Source organism: Heloderma suspectum, chromosome 1, assembly GCF_057233095.1.
Source record: "Heloderma suspectum isolate Gila_16-S chromosome 1, 16-S_ref, whole genome shotgun sequence".
NCBI lineage: Eukaryota > Metazoa > Chordata > Lepidosauria > Squamata > Helodermatidae > Heloderma > Heloderma suspectum.
Genome location: NC_139458.1, coordinates 352,587,825 through 352,613,180, shown reverse-complemented (window position 1 = coordinate 352,613,180; position 25,356 = coordinate 352,587,825). Strand labels below are relative to the sequence as shown.

General features: G+C 41.2%; 1 protein-coding gene across 6 annotated transcripts in view; it reads right to left on the bottom strand.

Annotated features, from left to right (window-relative positions):
- Nucleotides 1-25,356, bottom strand: part of ARID1B (AT-rich interaction domain 1B) — a 536,503-nt gene that overhangs the window by 63,525 nt on the left and 447,622 nt on the right. For 4 of the 6 annotated variants that reach the window (XM_084827884.1, XM_084827885.1, XM_084827886.1 and 1 more), the window contains exons 9-10: nucleotides 24,390-24,717; nucleotides 22,482-22,610 (exon numbers count right to left, since the gene is read on the bottom strand). In XM_084827884.1, the coding sequence (XP_084684010.1) occupies nucleotides 22,482-22,610; nucleotides 24,390-24,717 (457 nt within the window). The remainder of the gene's footprint in view (nucleotides 1-22,481; nucleotides 22,611-24,389; nucleotides 24,718-25,356) is intronic. The other 2 variants (XM_084827888.1, XM_084827889.1) reach the window with 1 other exon arrangement.

Sequence of the window (25,356 nt, the reverse complement as noted above, 5' to 3'; positions counted from 1 at the left end):
TTCCACTGACTTAAAGCCCCTCCCTAAATTGACCATTTATCAGTTATGCCCTCTCCTTGGAGGTCAGGCTAGTGCCAACATTGGCTAGCTTTTAGTGCCAGGTGAAAACAATTATTTCTGCCATGTCCTTTGATTAACAGTTGGGACAAAATGTCAGAGTAGTGTAGCTGAACAGCAGTGTATACTGAAGGTGGCACTGGCTGATTTCTTTGTATTTTATACAATAACGGAATAATGTAACTGCCCTGGGCTCATTTTACAGTGTAGGGTGGGATATAAAAAAAACTTAAATAAATAAAGGGAAAAAAAGGAAAGGTTCCTCCTGTGCAAGCACCGGGTCATTACTGACCCCTAGAGGGGCACCTGCTTACGCTGGCGTTTTCATGGCAGACTATAGCGGAGTGGTTTGCCATTGCCTTCCCCAGTCGTGACTACCTTCCCCAAGCAAGCTGGGTACTCATTTTACCGAGCTCGGAAGGATGGAGGGCTGAGTCGACCTGAGCTGGCTACCCGAGACCCGGCTTCTGCTGGGATCGAACTCAGGTCATGGGGAGAGTTTCGGTTGCAATACTGCCACCTACCACTCTGCACCACACAAGGATCTTTAAATAAATAAACACATGCATAAATAAATAAACTGTATGCTTCTTCCCTAACTCACAGGAAAAATATTCATCTTAATTTAAAAAATGCCTGAAATTTACATTTTTGCGCATAGCTTAAAAATATGAATAATGTATGCACTGAACACACAGTATCCATATATAATTGTTTCTGGGGGGCTGAGGAGGGTTTGAATGCAGATCTCCCCAATCTGATTCCAACCATTGCTCCACATTGTTTTTCTTTTGCATTACTTGTGATATTGGTCAGCCATCGGGTTTAGAAACTATAATAGAAGCTACCTCCCACACTGGCAGGCAGGTATTTCCCCCACCTCCCTAAGGGGACCGTAGAGGATATAGATATGTCACGGGGGTGTACTCCCTGAGCTATGCTCGTGACATGGTTAGCAGCTTCCTATGGGTATAGAAAAAGTTCAGTCTTTTATCTGGAAGATCCTAGGTAGCAGTTTAATGCAGCACTTTGAAGGACATCACTGTCAGGGTGGAAGCTGAGCCCATAGAACCCCAGAGCAGTTCTGATTCTGAGGAGGAACAGCAATCCGTGCGAGTGGAGCCCGCTCATCCCTCACAGGCACAGCAGCTGGCAGAGATTCCTCCTGCCAGCATTCCTGAGATAGTGACCCTGGCAGTGAGAGCGTGTGGGAGGGGGGCTTGCTGGACACTCGACACAGACGCAGGGAGTGACGAGTGATGGAGGGTGCGGAATGGAGGCATAGCCCCCGTTTGGCGTGCAAGCAACGGTCACGTCCCGTGGACCCAAGGGAAAGAGGGAGGAACTCTCCCTAGCCCATAAGTTCAGGGTCTGCAAGTGATTCTCCTTCAAACGGGGACCAACTGCCTAACCCGGAGCATAGGCTACTCTGCTGTTCCTTGCTTAGTCACTGGTGATTAGCATCTGAAAGAGTCATTAAGTTGTAAAAGGATTAAAGCCTTGAAAAGAATCCTTTTGTCTGTGTCTTGAGTTGGCTATTGGAGTAGACTGAAAGAGGCCGCTAGGGTGCTCCTAACAATCACTTTTCATGCAGCAGTAACTGGAAGAGAAACCCACTCACATTATTACCTTGATATATGACCTTTCGGTACTCATACAGATGGAGGCAAAGGATGAACAGAAGCCCTAATATTACTATGAAGGAAAGGCCAGGCAGCATGGCAAGGGATTCCAGTGGCATTGGGATGTGTTTCATTATTACAGTTCTGCTAAGATAAAATTGAGAGTCTGACAAGATTAGACCAAAAGGCCTTTGGCAAGATGTAAATGGGTGATGGCCAATTGGGTAACATAAGAATAGCCATGTTGGATCAGACTAAAGGTCCATCTAGTCCAGTATTCCTTCACACAGTGGCCGACCAGCTGTTGATCAGGAACCAACGAGCGGGACACCAGTGCAACAGCACTCTCCCATCCACGTTCCCCAGCAGTGGCATAGTGCCTCTGATACTGGAGGTAGCACATAGCCATCAGGACTAGTAGCCATTGATAGCCTTCTCCTCCAGGAATTTGTCTAACACCCTTTTAAAGCCATCCAAATTGGTGGTCATCACTACATGGTAGTGAATTCCATAGTTTAACTATGCACTGTGTGAAGAAGTACTTCCTTTTATCTGTCCTGATTTTCCCACCAATCAGCTACATGGAATAACCTTGGGTTCTAGTATTATGAGAAAGGGAGAAAAACAAAGCTCAGTGACAAGCATGGAAGTACAATAATCCCAGTGTGTATTCGTGTGTATACATGCGTGCGTGCTGGCCGCAGGATAGAGAATGAAGTAGACTCAATAGGTGAGAAAAGGTAACAAATTCCCAAAGGCAAACGACAGTAAGATGTGGCGGAAAACCTTTCCATGTCAATATTTTGTCCAAAGCACTAAAATATTTAAGGCCTTCTCGGGAACAGAAATATTTAGGCATGGGGGCACTTTAGAGCAGGTATTAACTATTCCATTCTCCTGACTACCCTCAGTCTTGCCCTCATTCGATCCCTTTCAACAGGCAACATATAGGTTCAGATATAGGTGCCGGTAGGATCTATATATTTTATCTTCTAAATAAACTATGGAAGCTACTCTTTGTATATAATAAAGTTGAAGGATCCTTACAAGTGAAATTATGAAGTTCTACAATGTGTTTTATGCAAAAACCTGGTCTAGGATGCAACCTAGAACACTGGATGACTAAACTGCCCTAAGGTAGTTTGTGACAGGCAGCTTCTAGGACTGAGGGCATGGAGGAATTTTATCTTTTCATTCTGACTCCATGGTGCTCTTGCTTTGAGTAGAATGATAACTGAATGTGACAAACTGTGCTACATCCATTCTACACTATGAAGTAGAGTCCATTAAGAACTGAGCTGAGATCACCACACTCATTTTGATTAACCTCCAGGCCACTAGACACCAATAAATATGTTGCACAGCAACTGCTAAATATATTTATATATGCTTAAGGTCATAGAATCATTTGTTGGTTACTGAAGTTAAGTAAAAATGAAAAAGAAGAGAATAAAATATACTTCTGTCAGTGCTGTTTTCACAGAAGAGCTATTTGATCCACTCTTTCTCAAGGGTTTAGCTGGAAAACACACTTTCAGTCTCTCCCCTGCAACCTAAACTCCATTAGTGTGTGGTGCTAAATTAAGATTAGTTGTTGAGGTGTTTAAAACCAGTTTCTAAACCTGTTGTGGCATTTACAGATGAAAGCCTAACTGTTCAACTGTGGAACAAATTCAATGAGCCACATGCAATATTTGAAAGGTGTAAACACTGAAGATAATATCCTGGTTAAATTTAAGCCGGTGGGAGTTTTTTTGAGTAGGGAAATCAAGATTTTGACCTTTGGTTACGTAGTGCCAGCTATTAGACTTAATAATGTGTGTGTGAGTGTGTGTGGAATAAAACTTTAGATTGAAAGGATGCAAAAACTGCTAGCCCTTCGAAGGAGTTAATGAGTTCTTGCCGCTTCAAATACCCAGACATTTGGAATAACTATGTCAGGCATACTACTGGAGTTACAGGAGGCTACACAGTTCTGTCAATTTCTAAACCATATTGTTTCCACTACTGCTAATTTAAACCAATTCTTTTGAACTGGAAAATGTTCCCTAAACTTAACCAAATAAGAAATCATAGTCGCATTATTAGTCTATTGTTATGTAGTTTTCTCCAAAAGTAATGGGACTGAAACAAGAAACAAATTGTTCTGTTTTCCCAGTTCTTTATTTTGCACCTTCAAGAGGACTTTATATAGCATCACTTAAAATTTGTTTCAATTTTATTTCCCATCTCAGGTACTAATATGTGTACATCACTTGTGCTGGGGGCTCATTCTGATATAAAGTTTGCCTCCATGAACATGCTTTTGGGATTATTCCTTTGGAGAAACATTCTCTAAAAATGTTATTTCAGAACTTAAAATCCATAGGGATTTTCCAGGACATATTTACTGGTAAAGGAAGCAGGAGAGGGGCATGAAGCATATGAGTGATATTTTCTCCTACTCTCACTTCTGAGGTGAGGGGTAGTGGCAGCAGGCAGGAGTAACTTCTTAGTAGGCCCTCATTTAAGCAAAATGTACATTCTGTATCCATTTGTATGTAACAGTACCCACTAGCCCTATTAAAATAGGAAAAGCTGCTTCTAATAGGGATAACTGGCAGTGGGAAGACAATGGAAGAAGTTTTTTGCTCTTTCTCCATTTGTCATTTCCCTCTCCTGTTGGCTTGTTTTATTGGTTTTATTGTGATCACCCTAACTGGAACCAGCTTTTCTTACTTCAAAAGAACTGCTGGGTTATCTTTACATGTGTTAGCACATAATCTTACCCTCTTCACAGGAGAAACATCTACTCAACCAATCTTGAAATTTCTAGTAGGCTACTAAGCTGATTCTCATGACTACCTCTCGTATGGCTGCTGCTGTTCATGCTATTTTCCAGTCAGCGGTGCTGTGCTAGAGTCCTTGGCAAGCACTGCCCCCAGGAGCATGCTGAAAGTCAACAACCCCCTTCTGACATAACACTGGTGATGTGGTGCCTTGCTTGCAGCTCGTCTTCATGCAACTCAGATAATTAATATGGGAACACCCAGGCCAACACAACACCCATGTGAAGAAGATGTGCTGAGGCTCTTTTCCAGGCAAGTGCTGCCCCCTCCTGAAAACTGGGGTAATGCTAGAATGGTATGTGTTGCCCACATCAGCTTGCATTATTCTGGTCATGTGTGCAGGTGTTGTGTTGCAGTGGCTCCCACATTGTTAGCATGCTAATGGGCACAGAGTTCTGCATGTGCTATTGGCCTGCACACGATGGTCTTCACATGCGGCATTGGTGTCAGCATGATTAGCAGCCACTATGCTGGGGTTATTATGAGAGCTGGACCACAGTGGACCACACACACTTCATCTCATGGAGCTAAATTTTTCAGAAGGTAAAAAATTAAAAACCTTGCATGCATGTTGTCTGCATTTGTGCCTTAATTTCCTTCATTTCAGGCTTGTATTTGCTCCATGCCTTCCCTGTCCTACTGCTGTCATTCTTTAGCTTATGCCTGCTTCACCAAAGAATGGACTTCAGCATCTCAAGAGGGTAATTTGTGTTAACATTTTAAGCAAGAGTGTTTTTGAAGAACACAGGCACACTGCAAGAGTGGCTACTTGATTACAAATCATGAAAATGTCTGCTGGGATACACTCACAAATCAGTGCACTGACCAAGTTGCCCTGTGCTTTATCTGTACCAAGTCTCCCACATGACAATATTTCCTTTCTCTTTTAAATGTCAAAGTATGATTTGAAGGATTGTTATTTAAACACACTGACCTGTACAATAACCAGAAGTACTTTATTTAAATCTGTCTTGAGCTGGGTCTAGCCATAAAAAGCTTATAATCTGTCATACCCTGACATCAAATGGGTATTTATAATGAGAGTAATTCAGGGGTGAGATCTGCAAACATATTTTCCTGCTGGGATTTTCTTACACTCTCTCACACATAATTTTGTTAAGGCTTTTTCTCCTTGCCACAATATGAGCTTTCTAGAAACAGATTACTATCAAGGATAATAGAGTGCAAGAGTTTACAATTCTCTCTCTCTCTCTCTCTCTCTCTCTCACACACACACACACACACAGAACTCTTGCTTTGCTAACTGTAATATTGTCAGAAAGTAACTACAGTTTGTCAGAATTCAGATTTCTAAAATTAAAATGCTAGTAGAAAAATACCAGAACAGATACCATGAACGCAAGCACTGAAATCCTCAGCCAGAGCTTCATGTGCCCTGCATGTCTGTACAGGTTTCTTCATGATATCCTATGCATATGAAACTGCCTTATTGTCAGTCCACTGGTCCATCTATTACATTAATATTGTCTATTCTGACAGCAACTCTTGAGGATTGCATGCAGAGTTCTTTTCTTGGTTCTACTACCTGAGATCCTTTAACTGAAGATTTTGTGGACCAAGTGTAAAGCATGCATTCTTCCACTGAGCTAAAGAGGAGACAGTTGCAAGTACATATCCCTTTGCACATACAAAGCTGACCACTCTATTGAACTGAAATTCCTGAAGGTATAAGAACTATGTATGTGTTCTGGAAACTCCTCCCTTCTGCAAGGGGTCATGATATTTAAGGCATTCATTTGCTTGTTTGCCTGGCAGTGAGTATACACTACTATGTTATGAAATACTAATGACTAAAACATTCAAGTCAGAGCTACTCTTGATATCATGTAAACAGAATTAACCTGAAGCAGGTTGCTTAGTGACCGTGCGTGAAAGACCACAGTAAAATGTGCACTAATTTGCTGTTATCATAATGAAAAACCAGCGCACAGCGGCTTCTCTCAACCTACTGCTGAGAAGCCAAATACACTAGCTATTAGCTTGTACAGCAGGAAGTGAGCAGTGCATGTGTGTGAGTATACTTTTTAAAATAGAAAGCAATGAATCCTCCAAATATAATTCCTATTCCTAAAGTAGTCAATACAAGATGGGTTGGGTGGGCTTCCACAAAACTGTAATCCAAGCCATTTAAACTCCAAAAAACCTTAGAGCAGCCTTCCCCAATCTGGTGCCCTCCAAATGTTTTGGACTACAATTCCTAGGATTCCTGACCATGGGGCATGCTGGCTGAGGATGATGGGCGCTGATGTGCAAAAAATCTGGAGGGTCCAGGTTGGGGAATGCTGACTTAGAGGTTCAAGCAGGGAAGAAAACATGAGTTACGGGTGGTAAAATCACTAATATACAGCCATTTAAGCACCCTTAATTTTAATGAAATTATCACCAGTTCAAGAATATTTGCTTGTAAATATTTTGATCACCAAATATGTTTTCCACATAGATTTAAGACAGCAGTCCCAATCCAGGTCCAGTAATTCATAACGAAGTCCCACTGAAAGCTATGGGACTTGTTAGTTGCACTGGGATGTGAAGTACAAGCCTATGCATGTTTCCTCATAAGTAAGTCCTACTGTGTTCAATGGGGCTTACTCACTAGTAAACTGCAGGCCAGTAATAGCAGTGGAATTTTCTTAAACTCTATGAAATAATATGTCCAATCTAATCTTGGAGGTATTCATTAATAGACCACAACCGCACAACACCTAACACTATTTTCTTTAATAAGAACTAGTTTACCTAAAAGGCAGGTGTTTTTCAGCCAGACTAACACCAAGTTAAGCTTTCAGACATACATATTTGTGCTTAAACACTTAAAAATTTCCCCAAGATCTTTTTTTGTCCTTTTCAAAAGAAACCTACATTTCTTGTGAGTTTTTACCATTGTCCTATTTCTTACATCAATAGTCGTACCATGTCTATTGGACTCTTTCTTGTGTTGTTTGTAGTTGGTCACTGTGAGCCCAGTATACAACTCTGCAGACACTGATTTGTTCACGCCAGCATTTCAAACACTGGAATTTTCAGAGTACATTTAGGTTGGCTGCCAACACAGCAAACACAACAGAGCTGATGCAGCAATATGGGAAGGAAAAAGTTCCACAAGATACCAGATCTTAAAAGAAGTAGCAGTTACCGAAACATAGCGTTACCTATTTGGTGGCAGTGATCCAGGTTTAGCCTGGTCTGCTGTCCAACTACACACCTGCATTTAAAAAAAAGGGAAAAGCAGGCAAGATTCCCTGAGGCAAATTGGAATGCAGCTATGAGGCTGATTCGTGGGGCTCACCTGGTCCTTGTGGGTGTGAGGCCTTTTACTCCCCCATCTGGGGGCAAGGGGGAGAGTGGTTAAATGAGGCTCAAACTAGTCCAGTGTGTGTGGACTCAGCTCTTGGACCTCATTGAGTACTTTGTTCTTTTATTCCATCTGAACTGCTGAAAAAAAAGGATCCTACTTTGTAGCTGATAGCAGAGCAGACTTAAGCAAGAGTCTGAACCAGTGTTCCTCACTACAAGGCCTGAGGGCCACTGGTAGCTCTCAGTCACCTCAACCCAGTCTGTCTCTCTCTCTCTTTTTGCAGTAGCTGCTCCCTTTCAGCAGGGGCTTTCTCTAGCTTTCTCTTGTTTGCTTTAGCACTTGGCCAGCCACTGTGATCTGTGCTACTGGAAGAGGCTTTGGGGATGGGGCATCAGGAGACCTGTTGCTTGTTAGCAGGCAGCAAGGGCGAGCAAGAGGAGAATGTAAGAGCAATCAGCCAATTAGTTGTGGTGGGAGTGGAGTCCAAGAGGCAAAGAGCAATGTGATTGGGTTGCTGCAATTGTGCAATTCGCAAGCACAGGAGGTAGAGGAGAAATTGAACATGTGGGAGAGAGAGCGCACCATGGACTTCTACTGGGAGAGGCCTCAGCGATGGTGGCTCCTGCTTGAAAAATAGAGATCGCTGGTCTGAACTGTAGATTGCCAATACTGAAAGTTTTATTAGGATGCTTGACCAACAGTCTAGTATTCTTTGTGTTTAACCAATGGTAGTATTTATTTGTCACATTGATCCTGCAATTTTTTCCAGCTTGGCAGTGTACATGAGATACATTTTATTCTCGCAACAACCCTGTGAGGTAGGTTAGACTGAGACTGAAAGCATGACTTTCAGCTAAATTAGCTTTTTAATAAATAGAGATTTTACCCTGGGTTTCCTCCAAACAAGTCCAACAATGTGGCCCTACTCCTCAATGGCTACAACCACAACAGTAGTATTTATATTACTACATAGCAATTATATTTTAAGGAAATTACAAAGCATATATGTAAATGCACATGCAGTGTTCCTTCAGACATTACGCAAAATAGTCCTGAAGATTAAATATGCCAAAATAAGAACAGGTTAACATTTTATTTGAAATTACCATCACTATTAAACACATGTCACTTCTGCAAGGAAAAAAAAAACCTAGCAAAATGCTTTAAATTTGCAGACATGCTCTCTTTTTGCATTTATATTACTCTGAGAAGCCAATCAGAATCTATTGTGTAATCTGTGACATACATATGAGATACACATGTACATCTGACACAATTATCGCCCTAGCAGCCCCAATTTCATCCACACCCACAATTCCCACATATTTTTTCTGCCTCCATGAGAACCCATGGACCATACTGGGCTGCTCAGGTAGAAAGAGAATTTCTGGATTCAGAAAACATGATAACCCACAGTCAAGGGTTGAATATGAGTTGAGTGTGGGTTGTCATTGAACTGTGGGTTGATCATAGAATAGTAGGATTGGAAGGGGCCTACAAGGCCATCGAGTCCAACCCCCTGCTCAATGCAGGAATCCAAGTCAGAGCATCCCCGACAGATCCAGCCTCGTCTTGAAGGCCTCCAGTGTGGGAGAGCCCACCACCTCCCCAGGTCATTGGTTCCATTGTCGTATTGCTCTTACAGTCAGGACGTTTTTCCTGATGTTCAGCCGGAATCTGGCTTCCTGTAACTTGAGCCCATTATTCCGTGTCCTGCACTCCGGGATGATCAAGAAGAGATCCTGGCCTTCTTCACTGTGACAACCTTTCAAGTACTTGAAGAGTGCTATCATATCTCCCCTCAGTCTTCTCTTCTCAAGGCTAAACATGCCCAGTTTTTTCAGTCTCTCTTCATAGGGCTTTGTTTCCAGTCCCCTGATCATCTTTGTTGCCCTCCTCTGAACCCTCTCCAGTTTGTCTGCATCCTTCTTAAAGTGTGGTGCCCAGAACTGGACACAGTACTCCAGATGAGGCCTAACCAGTGCTGAGTAGAGGGGAACTAGTACTTCCCGAGATTTGGAAGTGATGCTTCTATTAATGCAGCCCAAAATAGCATTTGCCTTTTTTGCAGCCACATCACATTGTTGGCTCATATTCAGCTTGTGATGGTCAACCATTCCAAGATCCTTCTCGCTTGTAGTGTGGTTGAGCCACGTATCCCCCATCTTGTAACTGTGCATTTGGTTTCTTTTTCCTAGGTGCAGAACTTGGCATTTGTCCCTATTAAATGTCATTCTGTTGTTTTCTGCCCAGCGCTCCAGTCTATCCAGATCACTTTGAATTTTGTTTCTGTCTTCCAAAGTATCAGCTATCCCTCCCAATTTTGTGTCATCTGCAAATTTGATCAGCATTCCCTGCACCTCCTCCTCCAAGTCATTCATAAAAATGTTGAAGAGCACTGGGCCCAGGACCGAGCCCTGCGGTACCCCACTCGTTACCTCTCCCCAGTTTGAGAAGGTCCCATTGATAAGCACTCTTTGAGTCCGATTCTGTAGCCAACTGTGGATCCACCGGATCCTTGTTTCATCTAGCCCACTTTGAGCTAGTTTGCTCATCAGCATATCATGGGGCACTTTGTTGAAAGCTTCGCTGAAGTCGAGGTATATGATGTCTACAGCATTCCCATGGTCTACAAGGGAGGTTACTTGATCAAAAAATGAGATCAGATTTGTCTGGCAGGACTTGTTTTTGACAAATCCATGTTGGCTTCGAGTAATCACGGCATTGTTGTCAAGGTGCTTCCAGATGGATTGCTTGATCATCTGCTCCAGAATTTTCCCAGGATTGATGTCAGACTGACTGGTCTGTAGTTCCCAGGTTCCTCCTTTTCGCCCTTTTTGAAGATAGGGACAACGTTAGCCCTCCTCCAGTCATCTGGCACTTCCCCTGTCCTCCATGATTTCTCAAAGAGAATAGACAGCGGTTCTGAGAGTTCTTCTGCCAGTTCCTTTATGACTCTAGGATGCAGTTCATCTGGCCCTGGAGATTTGAACTCATTCAAAGTAATGAGGTGTTCCTTGACCATATGCCTGTCGATCTCAAGCTGCAATCCTGCCCCTTCAGCCTGTACTTCGCCTTTGCCAGGGGGGTCATAGACCCTCTTTTGGGAGAAGACTGAGCCAAAGTAGGAATTGAGCACCTCTGCTTTTCTTTGTCATCTGTTATCCTTTTGCCATCCTTATTTAATAGCTGAACCACCATTTCTTTCCTCTGCCTTTTACTATGCACATAGCTGAATAAAGCCTTTTTGTTGTTTTTAACATCCCTTGCTAACCTCAGCTCATTCTCGGCTTTAGCCTTCCTGATGCCATCCTGCAATTCTGTGCTATCTGCCTGTACTCTTCCTTTGTTACTTGGCCTTCTTTCCACTTCCTATATGTGTCCTTTTTTGTTTTCAGGTCATCCCTAAGCTTTTTGTGAAGCCACATTGGCTTCTTCTGTTGTCTTCCACCTTTTCTTCTTGTTGGAATTGCTTGTGATTGTGCCTTGAGAATTTCCTTTTTTAAAAGCTCCCACCCATCTTGGACTCCTTTTCTCGCTAGCATCGCTTGCCATGGGACCTTACTGATCATTGTTCTGAGTTTGTTAAAATCAGACTTCCTAAAATCCAGGGTACGCGTTTGACTACACTCGGCTTTTGCTGCCCTTAGAACCAAGAACTCAAGTACAACATGGTCGCTTTCCCCCAGAGTTCCTGTAACTGCTACTTTATCCACTAAGTCATCTCTGTTGGTTAGGATCAAGTCAAGGATAGCCGATCCTCTAGTTCCTTCCTCTACTTTCTGTAGGAGGAAGTTATCCGCCACACAAGTCAGGAATTTCCTGGAGGGGCCATGTTTTGCAGAATTTGTCTCCCAGCAAATATCGGGGACATTGAAGTCCCCCATGACTACTACATCATGCTTCCTTAAAACATTGGCTATTTGCTTTTCAGAAGTTTCATCCTTGTCTTCTCCTTGATTGGGTGGCCGGTAGTAGACTCCGACCACCAGGTTCCTTTTATTCTTTGCTCCATTTATTTCAACCCAGATGCTCTCGATGGGGCTACTAAGCTCCTCCTCCTGTATTTCTGTGCAGAGATATGTATTTTTCACATACAGTGCAACCCCACCTCCCTTTCTGTTGCTCCTGTTCTTTTTGAACAAGTTATATCCTTCAATTGCTGTATTCCAGTCATGAGAGTCATCATGTTGAAACATGACCTATCATGTTGTCTAAATCCAGCTGCGATAACAAACCATGGTGAACAACTCATAGTTCACAACCCAAGAACAAACCAGGGGTTCTCTTAATGGGTTGTTCATAGTTAACAAACCATGGTTTGTTAGCACACCTGGGTTCAGACAGCGCAGCTCATTTCAGCAACAACCCACGGTTCAATGACAATCTACTCAACTCATATTCAACCCTTGACTGTGGGTTATCACATTGTCTGAACCCAGTCATTGTGTACATTGTCCATTCCCAATGTAGCCTTCTCTTAATCATCTATGCAGTTTCTTCAGTTCCATCACTTACATCTTTTTCAGCTCCATACCGTCTATGACAGTTTAGTTCCCCTTTGACAAGGTACAGTAGTGACACAGAGACCTGATACTTGTTTAATTGAAGTAAGTTACTCTTATCTGTCACACTTTCTTGATACCCAGGCTTTCCCCCCCAACGTATCTGCCATTTAATCTTCAGATTAGTAGAATTCATTTCTCTGAATGGAAGTGCTTAAAATGTGTCTGGGAGACCTATTAGTTTCCTAAAACACTCCAATAAGATATTTATTTATTTATTTATATATCTATCGAATGTATAGGTAAAGTAATATTCCTTTTTATGTAACACAGCTAAATATATTTCAGACTAAAGACCAAGAGATCCTCAACCAAATTTCTCTCTGAACAGCAAACTTCAATAAAGCCAAAATTGAGTTCAACCTGTGTTCTAAATAACTAAAGAGAACACAAGGCAACACAAGACTAACAGTGCAATCCTATACATGTCTCTTCAAACCTAAGTCCCACTGAGTTCAATGGGGCTTATTTCCAGGCAAGTGGGTAGAGGATTGCATCCCAAGAGCCCAGTCCTATACATGCTAACTCAGAAATAAGCCCCACTGCATTTATGAGTCTTCCTCTCAAGCCAGGGTACATGTGACTGATTTCCAGGACTGCATTCCTGTGCACATGTACTTCGTGATATGTCCTATTGAAATCAGTGGAACTTCTGAGTAAACCTGCTTGCCATCAGACCGCACTAGCCACAGGCATACTCTCCATACATGGAACTGCATGTTCCAAAAAGAATCACTAGTTTTCTATAGTTATATCACTACTCATGCAAAATTACATTCTTGTTGAAATAACACACCTCTGGTTATGCGTGAATTCATTAACCTAACAGTCTCTGAATAAATCTGGTAGCATATGCCTATATGAAATCTCCAAGCGTGGTAGCACCCCAGGACTCCAATAATGCTAGACTGGGTTTCTTGTCAACAAAAACTCCACAAATATTGGTTTTCATAAAGATACCACTACTACTCAGTCAACTTTTCTGTGCAAAACCTTTATTACCTTTGCATGACTTTCAAGATGTTTAATAATGAGTATGCATACATACTTCAAACAAAAGATGATTCTTTTTTCAATACACAAACATATACATGGAAATAAATATAAAAACATTGTTATAGTAGGAAATAAATGGAAATACATAGAATTAAGCTATCGAATTCCTATCTCTAAATCTCCATTCATTTTTAGCTGCCAAAACTGCCTTATATGGTGTGGTCTTGAATTCCTCAATGTATTCTGTAAAAAAAAAAAAAAAAAAGGAGAACAAAGGAAATATTCCTGTTAAAAACAGAAAGAAAAAATCCAGCTGGAAGGAAATGGCTGAGTATTTTTGGTAAGGGAAATGCGTGGGTCTTAAGAAAAAAATCCATCAATCCTGCTTGCAGTTCAGCTAAAAAAAATAGCAATTAGTGTGTGTGCACGCGCACGTGCGCGCCCACACACACACACACACACACACTTTAATCTGAAAGCCACTTACCACTACAGAAATCAATTTACCCATTAATGAATTGAAGCCAGCTTTGAGGCAGAGAGCAGCAGCTGTTTAACAGTTCATAGTAACACTATACAATCATTTAGGCCAAGAAGCAAACTCCATTTCATCCAACTGAGTCTACAAGGGGATTCATTTTTGGAAGCAAAAACATAGCTGCCTTGATTGAAAGTTATTGCTTGGGCATCCAAGCAATACTAATGGGACATATTTCAGTTTTATTTACTAAGTTCCCTCAGCACCCCAAGTTTGGGAATTACAGGATGGAAGGTTCAGTGCAAGGAAAGGACTACTATAATATTACAGAAATTAGGATATCTTGGTATCTAAGACGAACCTCCCCCCCCCCCCCATGTTACTTCTTTCATTGCCAGCAGAAAAAGTTTCACACTGATGCTGTGGATACTAAATGGTAAATTGAGTACTATTACTGTGGTTTGTGCTAAAGACAACACTTGAAATTCCTCCAAATCAGGATAACAGTAAATAAATAAATCACCATCTTAACTTTGTTTATTGTGCGGAATTCACAACAGGCAGCCTCACATTTACAAATGCATATGTATATAAATGGGAATGGGAATATTAACCTTCTTGTTATGCACAGCAGTTGCAAATAGAGAAAACACCTCAGTTCAGAGGGAAGGCTAAACACAAAGAGAAAGCCCAGACTTCAAACACAGGAGGAGATAAAATTAAAACAAGGATTTATTGTGCTGCTTCAGCTCCTTCTGCTGTATAAGTTGTGCATGCCACGAATGTGCTTTTAAAAATTATTGTCATTTCAACCCAAGCTTTCAAGATCAAATGGGTTAAACACACAGATAATGCAGCTGCAGTTCAGCATGCTCTATGTGAATATTTAAATTCTCTGGGAAAATCTAACCCTACCAAGAATTAAAAAAATAAATACTTAAGCATGTCAACTTCTGAAATCTTTTGCCCCATTTTCTTCTCTTTGACACTTTAATGTATTATGCCCGTTAACTATATTTCCTTGCCAGTGGCTCCTAGTCCATCAGCAGTCTTGCATGCTCAAGGCTCTGGAGGAAATATAGAAAAAGTGCTTTGCTGGCACCACAATATGAAATATGAATTACAAATACAGAGATAGCCGTGGAAAGTGCTGATGGAGGGCTCAGCTGTGTGTAAAAGATTATATATATACAGATCCGTTGTACAGATTACAACATTAAAACAATCTATATTTTGAACTCATCTGTACTAAGAACAACACAGTTATTCTGGATTTAAAGTAATGTAAATCATAAAATAATGTGCAACATGGTTTTGTATACCCTGAATTGAATTTCACCAATGCAGAAGCGACCACACACCACACTTTGCTGCCTCTGCCATCATGCTAGTTCGCTACCATTTTGACCACTGCAACATAGGCAGCAAAAGGCAATCCACCCCAGGTTCTCTCAGTGCCTAAGGTAAATAGAATATATACCAGATATATCAGATTCACATGATAAAATGAATGTCTACTTCATCAGATGGCTCTAATACGGGACATGAAAACATTAAGGGGACTGAAAGCCTGACATGACACTCATGCTTATTCAAATGTAAGTCCCTCTGATTTCAATGGGCCTCAAGCCCAAGTAAGTGTGCACAGGACTGAAGCCTGAGAATGCAGTAGGCAAATGTATTACAGAGGCTGAGGTACAGTGAAAGATAATGTACCGTGGAAATGACTCTTACCTATCACAAGTCATGGTGCAATGAAATACTGAGGCTTGGATCCAGAGAAGTGCAAGATGTTCACCTTCTCCTTTCCAGTAGCAGGCCCTACACTTTTTCAAGGTCAACCCCTGCCTCCCCCCGAGCAGAGTTCCATGTGATGTGACGAACTACAGCCAAACGGCAAGACCAACCTTTTTGAGGGTTACCTGTTGAAGATGATGTTTGGACCCCCTGTAAAATTCTGTGGATGAGGCAGGGCAATGACACCACAAAAGCCTTGTCTGAAAGCACCCTTAATCTTTAAGTGCTGCAGCGCTCTGTTGACTAACAGTACCAAGGAACCTGAAGGCCACATCAGTTCTCCATCAGAATTGCGCCTCCTCAATGTTTTTCAAAACGACCTCAGGATAACACCTAGGCATCTATATATCAGAAATTAACTGTAACATATCTGAAGCACACACAGCACCACAAAGTGATTCTGTGTGACCTCGTGCACTAGAGAATGAACTTGCTTGGTAGCTACTGCAGGGCAATGGAGAGAAAATGCTTTATTTCCTTTTAACAAACTTACATTTTGAGCAAACATACAGATGGCTCTAATATGGACATGAAAACATAAGACACGTCCTGCTGGATCAGACCAACACCCTATCTACTTCAGCGTTCTGTTCCCACAGTGCTCAAACAGATGCCTATGGGAAGCCCACAAGCAGGACATGTGCCAATGGAGGCTGGTGGCTCCAATGTCAGTGGGGTGATGAATCCGTTCCGGGTTTCAGTCAGAAGCAGTCCAAATTCTCAGGGAGCTATCCATGGTTTGGAAGCACCTTGGACTGCTTCTTTAGAGCTCTAACTGAAACCCAGGGCGGATTCACTGCCCCACTGACATTGGAGCCACCAGTCTCCATTGACACAAGCACAATAGCACCCTTCCACTCGCTCTCCCCAGCAACGGATATTGAAAAGCATACTGCCTCTGATACTGGAGGAAATATATAGCCATCTTGACTAGTAGCCATCATAGCCTTAAAAAAAAAAGGTGTCCCCAACCAGTCGTGTGCGGTGCTCATCCCCGTTTCTAAGCCGAAGAGCCAGCGCTGTCTGAAGACGCTTCCGTGGTCATGTGGCCAGCATGACTGAACACCGAGGTGCACGGAACGCTGTTACCTTTCCCGCCGAGGCGGTACCTATTTATCTACTTGCAATTTCTTGCTTTCGAACTGCTAGGTTGGCAGAAGCTGGGACTGAAGACGGGAGCTCACTCTGTCACGCGGCACTTGGGTCTCGAACTGCTGACCTGCCGACCTTCCGGTCTGCAGTTCAGCGTCTTAACCACTAAGCCATTAATTTGTCTAATCCCTTTTGAAAGCCAATCAAGATGGTGACCATCACTACATCTTGTGGTAGCAAATTCTGTAGTTTATGCGCTATGTGAAGTAGTCCCTGCTGTCTGCCCTGAATGGGATGACTCTGGGCACCAATATTATGGGGGGGGGGGGAATTGTCCCTATACGCTTCCATAACGCCATGCGTAATTTTATACACCTCTATCATGTCCTCCCTTACACATCCTTTTTCTAAGCTAAAAAGCCCCAAAGATGTAAACTTTCCTTATAGGGTAGTTGCTTCATCCCCTTGATAATTTCCAGCTCCTTGGTGATATTGATGACCTTTTCCAGCTCTACAATTATCTTCTATTGTACACAGTATTACAAGCGTAGTCGCACTAGATTTCTATAAAGGCATTATGATATTGGCAATTTTCTTTTAGAATTTTTTCATAATGATCCCCAAGATGGAATCAACCTTTTTCATAGTGGCTGCACACTGGGTTGATGTTTCCACCAAGCTATCCACAAGAACCCCAAGATCCCTTTCCTGGTCAGTCACTGCCAGCTCACACCACATATGTGAAGTTAGGCTTTTTTGCTCCAGTGTGGATCACTTTAAAATGGCTCAAACTGAACAGCATTTACCATTTTAATGCCCATTGCCTCAGACTGGAGAAATCCTTTTGGAGTTCTTTGCAGTCCCTTTTTGTTTTAACCAGCATTAATAATTCGGTGTCCACAAACTTGGCCACCTCACTGCTCATCCCCAACTCCAGATAATTTATGAACAAGTTAAAAAGCACAAGTTCCAATATACGTAGATCTTTTTTGGACCTCACTATTTACACATCTCCATTGTCTGAACTGTCAATTTAATTCTACTCTTTGCTTCCTGTTTTTTAATCAGTTAGCGACCCATATAGGACCTCTCCTCTTAATCCATGGCTGTTAAGTTTGCTGAGGAATCTTTGGTGAGGGACTTTGTCAAAAACCTTTTAGAAGTCCAAATAAACAATGTCTTCTGGATCAACCCTATCCACATGCTTCTAGAATGGGCAGTTTCAGCCCTTAAGTCACAGGGAGCTTCAGCTCATGCTGCCCCCAATGGTTCACACAGCCAAGAGGACCCAGTGTAGGCCATGTAGTGTGCAAAAATGGCTTTCCATGGAAGCTTCCATTAATTGTAACCACAGAAGGACTTTTTGACATGTAATCTGCAAGTTCTTGCTAAAAAAGGGATAAAACAAGCCCTCATTTAATATATGTATAAAACGCAATATTCAAATATGTAGGAGTTTTTACATGATCAGCTGATCACTAACTGCTGATATATCTATTAACTTGCCAGTGCTTCTGAACTTTTAAATGTAATGCCTACTATAGTATTCCAAAAAAAGAGGAAAAAATGTGATTTCTGAATGTGTATGTTGTGCTGATTGTATTGTGCTGGGCAGCAGCCAACGGTGTCAATCTGCAAACTTAAATAACGCTAGTGGAGCTCCACTGACTCTTTTTGTTGCACAAGCAGTTGCCCATTACGCTTGCAGAACTAGTTGTGCAAGCAGTTGTGCAACCAGTTGCACAAGCAGAGTGCACAACCAGTTGCACAATGGGTGCAAACAGTTGCACAATGGATTGCACAATGGATGCAGGCAGTTGTGCAACGGGTTGCAAGAGCTGAATGTGCAATCGGTTGCATATCAGGTTGCATCATACTGCACAACCACTTGCACAACCACCCTTGCGCAAATGTAACTTTAGCTGAACTCTTCTCTTGTGCTTAGTTCAGAACCTAGTTTCCGCCAGTGCAACATTATTTGCACTAATGGAATGACACAGTTGGATACTGCCCGTTGTATTATTTTAAATATTTGTATTGTATTTTATATTTTTAACTGTTTGTATGGCATTTTCGTCTTTTAATTGTTTGCAATCCACCCAGGGAATGTTGGTTATTGGGTGGATTAAAGATATAATAAATAAATACATTAAAATATTTTCTCACATCCATATAAATTCTTTGAACTATGTCCTGGGGTAGCATGGCATGTCACTGGCAAGTGCTCAAAGGCATGTCATTTCAGTTAAAACACTTAGCAATATCACAACACCCAATATAGCCTATGGCTACTTTTTGGTGGAATGAAATCACTAGGCGTGTTACCAGAAATTACACACTTCTGTAATTTGACAACTTTGGACATGTACCTTTATGCATAAGGACAGTATGTCATCACATATATATGAACAATTCAGATCTTGGCATGGTATCTGAATATGTGAATTCACCCTTATGTCGCCTAGTATACCAATGAACAAAAGGAAACATGAACTAACACTACACAGAGACACATACGGCTGTAAAACTCCTCTTCCCTTTCCTCTCTGCTAAAAAAAACCCCTTCCTAAACACCAAGATAAACACAGACAAAGAACTAAGGCTGTGTGTGTGCCGTTGTACTCGCTTATTTGCCATAGAGAAGGCTGTGCCAAACTGTGCTAGCAGATTATATCCCCTTGCTTTTTCAGCAAACAGTCCCATAACGGAAGGGAGAAAAGAAAGGGGTAGAATCATAGAATCATACAATAGTAGGGTTGGAAGGGGCCTACAAGACCATTGAGTGTCCCCCCATTGCCTATAGGCCCTTATTAAATCTATATCACCAAATGCAATTCATTTAGAAGTGTTACAAACTACAATGTGTGTGCTCAGCAGTGCCTATCAGTGCCTGTGTGTCTCAACTTGACCACCCATCAAGAGACATTCAGAATTGGAAACCTTTTAAAAATTTAATCCCAAGTTTATTTGTTGCTTTTATTACTTTTTCATATCCAACCAGTTGAGGAAGTCTAAAGCTCACTTGTTGTTGCCATCCTTCATTTTTATAGTGCACTCACTGTATCCTTCCATGGTAATTGCAGAGATTTGTCACATATGAGCATACTCTCTTTATCCATAATATACAGCTCCTGAAAGTCTTGGCCAGGGAAAAAAAAAGCAAAAAAAGCAAAATGGTTTTGTACTTTACAGTACCCTGCTTTTTCAAGGTTATTTGCTGCTCCCCAAGAATGGAGTTATTCTTTGACATTATCTCCACACCACACTAAAGAGAAGCAAACCTCTTAACGGTTTGTAGTAGTTATTGTATAATGTTATTCCATAACAAAATATACCACCAGACTATTAAAACCAAAAACACAGCTACCATGCAAAACATCCCCCCTTCCAGTGAAAGAATTACATGGAATAATATTAACAGCAAACAGCTTTTTTGCATGGCTTGCCTTGAACTTGTATATAAATGAAGCTGAAAGACTATAGAAAACATTCATTGCAAATTACACTCCTGAAATTCAGACTGCTGCTTGCAACTGAAAGGGTTACAGCAATCTTTGGGGGGGCTGGGTTTTCACTTGGAAAAATTGGTGCTCTGTGTACAAAATAGGAACCAATAACTCAGATGCCCCAGTTTTTCAGAAAAATACCCATTTTATCCAGAAATAATACAAGGTACAAGGCTGAATCAAATGCTAACACATCTTCTGTAGATATGTCTGAATTACGTTTCTTTAAAATATCTTACCCGTCTTTCCTTTTAATTTGAAGGGTGGCATGCTGCACCAGGACACAGGATAACATAACTGACTAAATCTCAGATCTTGATTGTCCTAGTTCTGGTTAGCTAGCATTGATTTTCTGCCTCAGTAGAAGTGAGTTTGCTCTGATGCATGCCATTTAAATTCATTTTGCACACTTGCTTAATGTGACTTGGCAAGGCAAAGCCAAAGTATCTTTCTGTGTCTAAATAGAACTCCTGACTTTCTGAGAGCAGCTCTTATGGATTAGCAAAAGACAAATCAGTGCTTTCCACAGGTATCTTGTTACACTTTGCTATTTGAAGATATCAAAACCAACTTGTAAAATAAAACACTAGTTCTACTTTCATTTCTATAGAAGTTAAAATGAGAAATGGCTTTTCTAGATTAACGAGCTGTACCAAACCTTTCTGAAGAAAACAAGTTATCTTTTTGCATTATTTCAGGCTATGGGATACTCTGACTTTCTAAACTAGTCATTTAGATAGATATCAATATATATCCCTGGCCTGCTTAGTGCTGCCTCAATCACAGACCTATCATCACCATGTTTCATTTGAACACTGTTGTGAAATATGTCAGTTCACCTCACTTATATTATACATGCTAACTACAGATAGCTTACCCTGGACAGACTAGTAGCTATTTGCCACAGGAGTCATTAGACACAAGTAAGTTGGCATGATGAGAATGTGGGTTCAGTAAACATGTTCAAGGTTTGGCACATGGCAACCACTATAATTCTTGCTCTACATCTCCAGTACATCCCAACCAAACAACTTGCTTTTGTAAATTCACAATTCATCCATTCCAATGCAACTTGTGCAATTATGCTCTATTTTCTTTTAATCCAACAGAAAAAGATATGTTTTCATAATTTTAAGTGCAATTGACTTCTGGGCAGCAGACGTCTCTGCTGCAAAACTAGGAAGATGTGTTAGGAAGACATCTTGCACATTGTTCAGACCTTTTGGCATTTCTAAGTTTGTTTTTCTATCATGTCTTTAGAAAAATCTGGAGAGATTGACGAAGATGTTACTTAATAATCAGGAAGCCTACATAAAAAAGAACTACCAACACCTACAGAGCTGAATATCTTAATTGTTTGATTATTCAGGGCTGATATGCAATTTTTGAAATTTTATGTTCGCAAAAGCTAACAAAAGGACTCATGGATCCCCCGCTAACCTTAGATGAATATCACAGTTCTTGGGACTTCCAGTTGGCCAGTGATGGCAGGATTATGATAAGGACATCATAAGCCTTGAACTACAGCTGAATACTTTAAAACTGGGTGATGGAGAGAATGTTCACAGTGATGTAATCTTAAGAAATACTGGACTAGGGAAATTGCAAGATGAAAACATAACTCTGTATTTCAGGTAATTTCATATTGGATAACTCAAGTTTTATACTCCTTGGCAGAAGAATTAACAGTTTGTCGTCTCCCCTTGTCCTTACACAAACTGTCTTTATTTTGATATCATAGCAATTTTTTTGTAAGCCCCATTATTAACTCCTGTCATGACTTCTGTAACAATTCTCTTGTCAAAAAAGGAGTGTTTTACTTCATGGGAGAGGTTTAATGTGATGATTAATAATGGCACAGTCATGGAAATATCAGTGTCTCATGGTACTGCTGCTAGACTTTGATGACAAAAAAAATGGAGGAAGAGACAAGTACTGATGCAGAAAAACACAAGATTAAATTCATTTACAGCCAATGGAGATCTTCATTCCCCTCTCAGGCATGAAGGAAACAGAGCCATGCCACAAGCCATGCAGTACGGGTGACATGCAGATTTTTGAAATCATATTTGACACAGTTAGTAAAAAACAAAAAGAACATTGCTTTTCAGATGCAAGTATTACACTTGATCTGGAGTGCCTTCAGTAGCCAAATGACATGTAACATTTAGGAAAAAAAACCTGTCAAGATCCCACAGCAAGTCCAGTTTACTTGGCTACCTACCCGTACTGGTCAGGCTGATGACTCATGGGAGCCTGAGCGTTGCCATAGTTGGGATGCTGTGAAGAAAACATGGGGCGTCCGCCAGCCCCAGACTGGCTGGGATAAGCAGGCGACCTAATGTATGGTGGCCTAAAGCAGAACAAAAGAACAGCTTCTTTGGATTTGTATTGGACCACAAGCATGAACCACCTTGACAGCTACAATCCTTCCATACAGAAAGAAGCATGTAGGATTCTCACTGTTGGGCAAACAGCCATAAAGCTTTCTGTTGTACTCAGGAACCAAGGAGAAAAATGCTGTGTTTCCAAACCTCTGGGATAAACAGGGAAGCATCCCATATGCTGCCTGTAAATGTTCCTTTTGTAATAAAGGTCTAATGACTGAAGTTATCCTACAGGTGTTAGATTACCAGAGGGGCACTATGTGATGAAAAGGTTTTGAAAGGTTGTATTTTGATTATGGAGAGCTAGAAATTGAAAAGTAAGTCTATAAAGTAGATTTGAAAGGCAGGTTTCAAGTGGAAAAGCAATCAATTATTTATTTTTTTCAATGAAATAGGAAGTACTTTATCCAAATCCATAATGCGAATTGCAACCATGCACTCTATTTTACTGACGATTATTAACTTTTTAAATAAAAAAACCCTGTATCTTTCTACATCCACTTTTACTTTGTAAAATACTGACCGCTCAAAACAAGAAAATACACAAAGCCTGCTGGTTTACTTTCACAGCTGCCTATGTTATTTTCTGAAAGATAGTGCGTGGCTTTGTCCTATTAAGAAGACACATTAAAAATAAATAATTGTTTTATCTCTCCCTTGTTTGTGCTTCACAGTACAAACAAGGTGTATATTCCTAGAGTAATAAAATCAAGTTTAAACACTCTAATAAAATATCCTTTTCCTTTCTGGTAGGCATGGGATTATCTGCATTTCTAGCATCAAAAGTCCTATGGTAATACATATACAATCAATGTTATTTAATAAGTAACCAGCCATACACAATGTGTGTGCTTACTGAAGTGTATATAAATATGCATGTTATTATACATGCATCCACTTAATACACAATATATACACATGCATATAACAGTGGCACCATTTGGCAACATAATCATTCAGTTTCTTTTTCTCCTAGTGAAACACCAATTTATTTCAACACAGTGACGCTTACAAATAGACCATGACCCCAAAGAAAAGGGCAGTGCATGGAAGAAGGTATTTGCATTTCCAAAGCTCCACAGACCTGGAGGCACAGACTGCAATCCACTAACCACGTAAGCTGGCTTAAAGGTTTTGGAGATATTATTCCAGAGTAAGTAGCTTGTGGATATGAGCACCGGTAGGTTAATTTATGGTGTTATCTCTAGACTTGAAGAGGCTTTCTGTACTGCAGTGGCCACAAGGCTAGAAATTAATAATCCACACTTCAAGCCCCACCTTGCTCCTCACTCAGGATGACAGATATAAATTAGATATTCTGGTTAACTTGAAAAAGTTGGTTCTTACCCACAATGGCTCACATCCATTAGTCAGTGGATTCTGATAAATGTTCTAAAAACATAAAATGGCCAAGAGACAACTATGACTCCAGTAATGATGCTTCTTCCCAACCTTCTTTCCTTAACAATTTATGTGATCACCTGTGTGTTTTTAAATTTATCCTTTCAAAATGGCAGGGGTTAATTGCTGGTACTTTCCTTTTATGTCTTCTTAAAACAGTGGGATTTCCTGTTCTAAATATTTACATTTACAGATAGAAAACATGTTTTAAAATAGTCAACACCTGCCACTGTCATTCTGGTTTCTTTTAAACCCCTATACCATTCTCTCCTTTACACAAACCGCTTTACTTTATAAGCACGTACATTTGAGATGTTTTCCGATCTTTTCCCTTGGATGCATACCTGCTCTGGGCGGAGTTTGCAGCAGCTTGCATCACTGCTGCAGCCGCCTCCTGTGCCTTACGGTTCACAGTTGGCATGGGTGGTCCCATCCCTGGGCCTCCCTGCTGAGACATGCCTGGAGAACTGGGGGTCATACTGCTCATATTTCCAGGAAACGGTCTGCTCTGCATCCCAGCTGATGGCATTCGTCCCAGGGGGATGGTACCACAAGGCTGGCCAGGCCCCTGTCCATGCATCTGGTTGCTGGCATTTATACCCATACCAGGTCCTGGGCCACTGTAACTTGTGTTCGTCACTCCCGAGTACGTTGGCTGTCTGGAGTAGTTTCCTAAACAAAACAACATAACAGAGGAAAATAACGTTACAACTTTTGATTCAGTGAAACAGCTTGCTGGAAAATCTTGTGCAACGAAATAATTCAGGCAGTGCAGGATACAAAGTAAGGGACCCCTATCTATTATCCAATATCCACTAGATATTGGTGTTCTCCACATCTGGACTCCTGAAAGCGGTGCATTTGCCTTACTAGAGGGATGTGGGAAGGTTGATGATGGAGCATGAACAAAGGCAGGATGTGGGGGGGGGGGACCACGGCTGCCTAGTCATACTGCTGAAAGAGTGGAAAAAGCAGAAGCAGCTTAGGGATGAAAGGCAGGAAAAACTTAAGAAGATCTAGCTGGGGTAGGTACAGTGCATTAGAGATTGCGGTGGTAAATCCTTATTGTTCACATTCTTTGAAAAAAAGGTTCTACTAAGGAAGCCTCCCACTGAAATACAAAGTTTATATCCTTTCACCCTCATCCCACATGTCTTACGGTAAGAAATTGAGAATAGAACTGTTATATTCCATTCCCCATGCCCTTTGTATATTAAAAAGAGATCTAATTTGCCATTGTCAGAATGTCTGCATAATTGGGCCTTATGAAAATAATGTTATATTGTGGCTAGATTTCCTCTTGCCCAATAC